Source organism: Otolemur garnettii, unplaced genomic scaffold (assembly GCF_000181295.1).
Source record: "Otolemur garnettii isolate 467f Iridium unplaced genomic scaffold, OtoGar3 scaffold00053, whole genome shotgun sequence".
NCBI classification, from domain to species: domain Eukaryota; kingdom Metazoa; phylum Chordata; class Mammalia; order Primates; family Galagidae; genus Otolemur; species Otolemur garnettii.
Genome location: NW_003852448.1, coordinates 5,046,174 through 5,052,173, shown reverse-complemented (window position 1 = coordinate 5,052,173; position 6,000 = coordinate 5,046,174). Strand labels below are relative to the sequence as shown.

Below are 6,000 nucleotides of genomic sequence, written 5' to 3'. Positions count from 1 at the left end.
CTTCCTGTGAGTGCACACTTCCTGTGAGAGTGTGCTTCCTGTGAGTGCACACTTCCTGTGAGAGTGTGCTTCCTGTGAGTGCACACTTCCTGTGACTGTGTGCTTCCTGTGAGTGCACACTTCCTGTGACTGTGTGCTTCCTGTGAGTGCACACTTCCTGTGACTGTGTGCTTCCTGTGAGTGCACACTTCATGTAAATGTGTGCTTCTTGTGAGTGTGTACTTCCTGTGAGTACACACTTCCTGTGTGTGCTTCCTGTGAGTGTGTGCTTCCCATAAGTGAATGCACACTTCTTGTGGTCACACACACTTCCCACTAGTGCAGACTTCTGTGAGCCTCCTCACCAGCACAGCTGCATTCGCTCCTGGGACATACTGAATTGCCGACGCCCAAGAACCTTTGGAGATGTGGCTTTCTAGTGCTGTCTCCTCCCTCACGTTCCCCCGCTGCCAGTTCAGTCTTCAGATCTCTCCCTAAATATCACTGGTCTCACTGCGAGGTGCTTTCATTGACGCCCTCATTTTTCCCTGTTGTACTTAGTGGAAGGGTTGTTATTTACTGGAAGGTGATATCTTTCTCTGTACAGAGCAGCTCCCAAGATGGGGGAACTCAGTGGACATTATGGCTCCAATGTAGACCTTCTCTGGTGCTCACCAAATGTCCTCTGAGTGGCTGTGTTAAACACGCTCCCTTTAGAAGATGTAATTAAATTTGAAGATGTGTCCTTTTCAGACACAGCCAGCCCATTTGCCTCTCCTGCACTGGAGCGTCTGCTTCACACAAAAGCAGGATCAGAGGTGGGTGTCATCTCGGAAAAGGAAGGGGTCTTAGCGACACGCCAGTCACCACACCCCACGCTGGTGATAGAAAATGCTGTTTCTACACAAAACTGAAGTCAGTGAAGGATGAGGGCACAGGAGAAACACACACAGCACAGAGCAGGAGGGAGCCAGCTGGCTGGTGTGGGATCTTTGCCAGGGTCTGTGACACAGGGAGGGGGCAGCAGGAGGGAAAGTGGATGGAAGTTATTATCCAGCCTGGAAGGGGCCCAAGCCCCTCAGATTAGCACTCACCTTCCCTGTGGAAGGAAGTTCTCAGGGAATGGTCATGACAAGCAGCTGCCACGACCTCCACTTCTCCTCACACGGGGCACCGGGCCAATGTGCATGGCATGGAGACTGAGAGAGATTATGCTGAAAACAACCACAGGTGCAAGGACGTGAAATCAGTGTGGCTTCTCCAGAAGTCAGGCCATCCTCGCCTCACCCTGTGAGAAAACACTTATGTTCTGGTGTTGCACCCGAGGACGTAGCTGACATGATCCCGGGGGCCCAGGACTGGTCTGTTCCAGCCCTGGATATCAGAGAAAAACCCAGAATTGTTCATAAATCACCAACCTGGCTGCTGCTCCCTGTTTCCTTTGGATCCATCCCTCTCCTTTGCAAACGAGGTGTTTTTATGAACAGAAAATGTGTGGATGGACTTGACTGCTTCACTCACTCCCTCAGAAGTTCATTAACAGCTTACATACACACCAATCAAGGCTTTTTATGAGACACAGCCAAGATGTTTTATGAGTATGGTGCCAATAAACACACTTCTCTAGAAGAAACCAGTACTATTTATGTAAAGGAGACACTTAATTCAACTGAATGGAAATAGCAAATTAGGAAATGCTTGATTGTGGCACTGAAGATGCTTTCTGGGGTGAAGACATTATTTGGAAAATCTCCAGATGCGTGAAGCTGAAGGAATGCCGAGATCAGCAGGTAACTCTGTAATAGACTTGGAGAGAGAACAGTTCTGTTCAAGCACAGCTCAACTGGAAGGTTCAGAGCCTCAGGAGAAGGGCCAGCCCAGTCCCTATAAACTGGTAAGACTGGACGAAGATTGTCACATGAGCTATTGGGTTGTGAGACTAGATACAGATTCCGCGTTGCCAAGAGCAAACTGGACCAGCCATGATGCTGGTGCTGTCATAGCCCAGAACTGTGATCTCATCAGTGAAATAACAAAGGCTGGAAAGGGGAAAAGGTCCCCATGGGCTTTGGGAAAGACGTCGGCTGCCAAACTGTGAGCAATTATTTTTCTAAATTGATTGGGTTTTTTAAAATATTAATTGGACAAGACAGCCGTCCGTGTGAACCCAGTTCAGCACAGAGAATTTTCAGGGCTGTCAGATGATCAAAGTGAAGTCTCTTGCCACTAATGGGAACTGAACGGGCATCACTTAGCAGCTGACTTATCAACTCAGGCCTGACAAGGAAACCTGTCAGTTACCCGAGAAACTCCTCGGCCCTGAACACCTCCTGTCATGCAGGGGCAGCCGGAGCTACTGTGATTCCACTTACGTGGCTCCCTCTTTTTAGAACATAAGGAGCAGAGGAAATGGGTGTGGCCAGACACAGATGACATTCTTAGCAGCAGGCATGTGAGTGGAGTGTTCCTGGGAGGTGGAGGTGCCTGCAGAGACGCAGACATAGACACTGATGCACAGCAGGGAGCCACTGAGGAACCGTCTCTCATGATTGTGGAGGCCGAGGAGTCCCGACACAGGCCACCTGCAGCTGCAGCCCTGGGCAGCCTGGCTCAATGTGAGTCCGGAAGTCTCAGAACCCAGAAAGCTTCTGGGGTAACTCTCAGTCCAGGGCTGAAGGACTGAGGGTCTGGGGACGCTGGTACAAGTCCCAGAGTCATAGATTGGAGAACATGGAGACCTGATGTCCAAGAACCAGAGAAAAGGGGCCTTCTAGGTCCAGGAGCAAAAACGAGTGAGCAAATTAGCCTTTCCTCTCCCTTCTCTGTTGGGGTTCTTGGGAGCTGGAGAATGCCCACTGGTGCTGGAGGGACAGATCTTCCCTACTCTGCACTGACCCGGACGCTGGTCTCTTCTGGACACACCCTCACAGGCACACCCAGGAATGATGCACCAGCAGCTTTCTGGGCACCCGTAACCTAGTCAGTTTGACACCTAAAGTTAACCATGGTCATGGGGCAGGGGAGAGGGAAGGTGGGAATCTGCTTCCTGGTGGAAGGGGACATTATCCTCTTGCAGGACTCCATGGGCCTCTCATGGCCTGCAGGGTCCAGTGAGACATCTCTGACCCTCTGATGTTTTTTACCTCTGTGGATGGCAGCAGCCACCTGCCAGCCCTTCATTCTGTGCACTTCCTCCTCCATACAACCACCAAGAAGCCTCCCTCACTCCCTTTCATCCTCCCAACCACATGGCCCTTTGTGCAACTCTCCCAGCTCAGCTGGTGGAAGAGAGAAATGATGGTGCTGCCCTGGGCAAAGACAAACAGACAAAGGACACTTCTTGTGAGTTCTAGCAGCCAGCAGCAACACAGAGCCCCAGAGAGAGATAAGCATCAGGGAGCGGCCATCCGTGGGAAGACGTCCAGTAGCCCTCCAGCATGCCGGGCAGAGCGGGGGACAGCAGCTGCCACTGGTGGTGGCATCTCCCAGCTTGCAGTTCCTGCACCTGCTTTACCCATCCGTGATCTCAAACGAGCACCCAGGAAGCTCGTGCAAAATGCATAGCTCCTGTGTGTGTCCCTCAGCTAGAGAGCTCTTTGTTTGTGTGGAGAAAAGGGCCACATCCGATTCAACACTGTGCTTCTGTTTGCAGACACCAATCCTCATGTTATAGAACCACACCAAGTGTCCCAGACTGACTGATTTTATTGGCACCAAGGTTGCTCTGAAGAGTTACGAAAAATGATCGTGCAACCACGGGCAACTCTCATATCAGACTATTCACACCCCTCACCCTCGTACAAACCCATGTTGCAGGTCTTAGGAATTCTTTGCAATACTAGGAATATTTAGTTTATTAGTGTGTCTTTTAAAATGTCAGCACACACACAATAACCTGAATTATTGATCTAGCATGATCTAAACCCATGGAGTTTTATAAATATAACTTTTTATTTTAAGAAAGTCCCACCTCTAAGAATAAAATAGTGATTAGCCACAACAATTGGAGAATTGCCTCAAAACCTTTTAGGAAGTAGGCAGCGTATAAATAAACCAGTTCATACATTAATAAAATGCTTGCAGCTTTTGTGACCTGTTCCTCACATTTCTATAGATCAAATTTTGGATTGACCTGCCAAGTAATCTCTGATGTTTCTTTCACATCAGTACATTTTCTTTAAGCCCGGGTTGGGGGGAGGCCGTTCCGTTTTCTGCCTGTGTCGATGATACTGGTTAGAAGTCAAGTCCACTTTGATGAGCTGGCTGAAGGTGTCATGTGAGGGCACTGAGGAGCCCTCGGGTCGTCCACAGACAAACCCTCACAGTTTGAGAACTGGGGCTGTGTGGATGGCAGCAGCCCTGTGCACAGAGAGGCTCAGTCTGGAAAGCCGTAATTAATAGTGTTTCCTTACACTCGTAGGAGGCCAGCTTGTTGCCTTCTAACAAACTGGAGCTTCCGTAAACCTTGAGTTGGGAAAGTGCAGCCTGTTGTGCCAGCATGATCTACTGTGTGCTTCATGCCTCGCTCCCTCAGCCCTCCTCATCACGGTCCCATCACTGTACAGGCTGAGACCAAGAGGGCTGCACCTGGCTGACTCTGAGCTTTGCAAAGCATCAGGGTTCAGGTGTGCTTTGTTTACAGCTGTGTCTTGATCTCCACGCACGGTGCTCATGGGGTCCTTGCCCAGTAGATGCTGCTGAGTGAACGAATGGGTGGACGGCCCCATCAGTGCCCATGATGCCCGTGGAAGCTGCTCAGTGCTCTGTGCTCTGTGCTCTGCGCACATCACATCTTCTGCTTCTGTTAGGAGGGATCTTCATATATTTGGGGACCAGAGACACATAGCCTATGCAGATGGTGCCGCTGAGGGAGAAGCAGTCACATTTGCATCTAATGAGTTTTTCCATTTAAAGTAAATGTCTTATACTTTATGTCATGTAAAGAAATCATCGGTACTCAGTGTCCCCAGGAAAGGGACCCATATTCACAGCCACTCGAAGCCAGTACAGACAGTCAAGGAGCAAAGGAGGTATGCCTGAAGAGCAGCAAGAAACCAGATAAATTAGTAAGTGTCTTGATTTATCAATCAGCGCATGTTGCAAATAAATCTGGATATCATTTGCTACCCTGCAGTTAGTGCTAGTTTCTTGCTTGAAGCAAGACCAACCAAAAAGGCCTAAACCTTATGACCCAGAAAAGGTTGTTAAAGGATTCTAGCTGAAGTTTATGTAATTGGCTGGGAGCAGCAGTGGCTCACACCTGTAAGCCCATCACTAGAGGAGGCCAAGGCGAGAGGGTTGCTTGAGGTCAGGAGTTTGAGACCACTTTGGGCAATATGGCAAGACCCTGTCTCTACAAAAACTAGAAAGAATTATCTGGGCATGGTGGTACATGCCTATAGTCTCAGCTGTTTGGGAGGCTGAGGCAGGAGGATTGCTTGAGCCCAGAAGTTTGAGGCTGCAAACTTCAGCCTCTGCACTCCAGCCTGGATGACAGAGCAAGATCCTGTCTTCCAAAAAATAAATAAATAATAATTTATGCAGTTAATTAAGCATTGCCTATTCAGAATATTCTCTTTATTTATGGCCTAGAATTGAAAGATATCATATTCCCAGGAAAGGTTCAAAGATTACCACAAGATAAATTGATAATGACCTCATCCTTCACTCATTCCAAGCATATCCGTTAAGTGGCTTAAATAAGTGATAGAAGTCATAATTTAAATGCCAGTAAAATAGTGGAAAAATATTGGAATTTAAGGGAAGTTAACATAGTGTTTTAAATTTTGGATAAGAAGCCAAAATTTGGTTGGCATTGGATAATCAATCTGGTTTGAGATTTTAGTTTCCAAACTGAACACATAAATCAGTGGGCAGATATACAAGGAACACAAATGTAAATAAATACCGTCCCGTGTTCATGGTTCTGGTTTGTGCTCTCTAAACTATATATGGAAGTGGAGTGTAAAGGTGATAAACAGTAACTTCCTGCGTTATGAGTCGGGGGAGGAGGCTCCGGAA

The 6,000-nt window shown here is 48.2% G+C and overlaps 1 protein-coding gene across 2 annotated transcripts in view; it reads left to right on the top strand.

Annotated features, from left to right (window-relative positions):
* Positions 1 to 6,000, top strand: part of DPP6 (dipeptidyl peptidase like 6) — a 928,521-nt gene that overhangs the window by 257,537 nt on the left and 664,984 nt on the right. The window contains exon 3 of one of the 2 annotated variants that reach the window (XM_012806527.2): positions 3,526 to 3,548. The exons of the other annotated variant lie outside the window; for it this stretch is intronic. Coding sequence (XP_012661981.1) covers positions 3,526 to 3,548 — 23 coding nt within the window. The remainder of the gene's footprint in view (positions 1 to 3,525; positions 3,549 to 6,000) is intronic. 2 annotated transcript variants of the gene reach the window in all.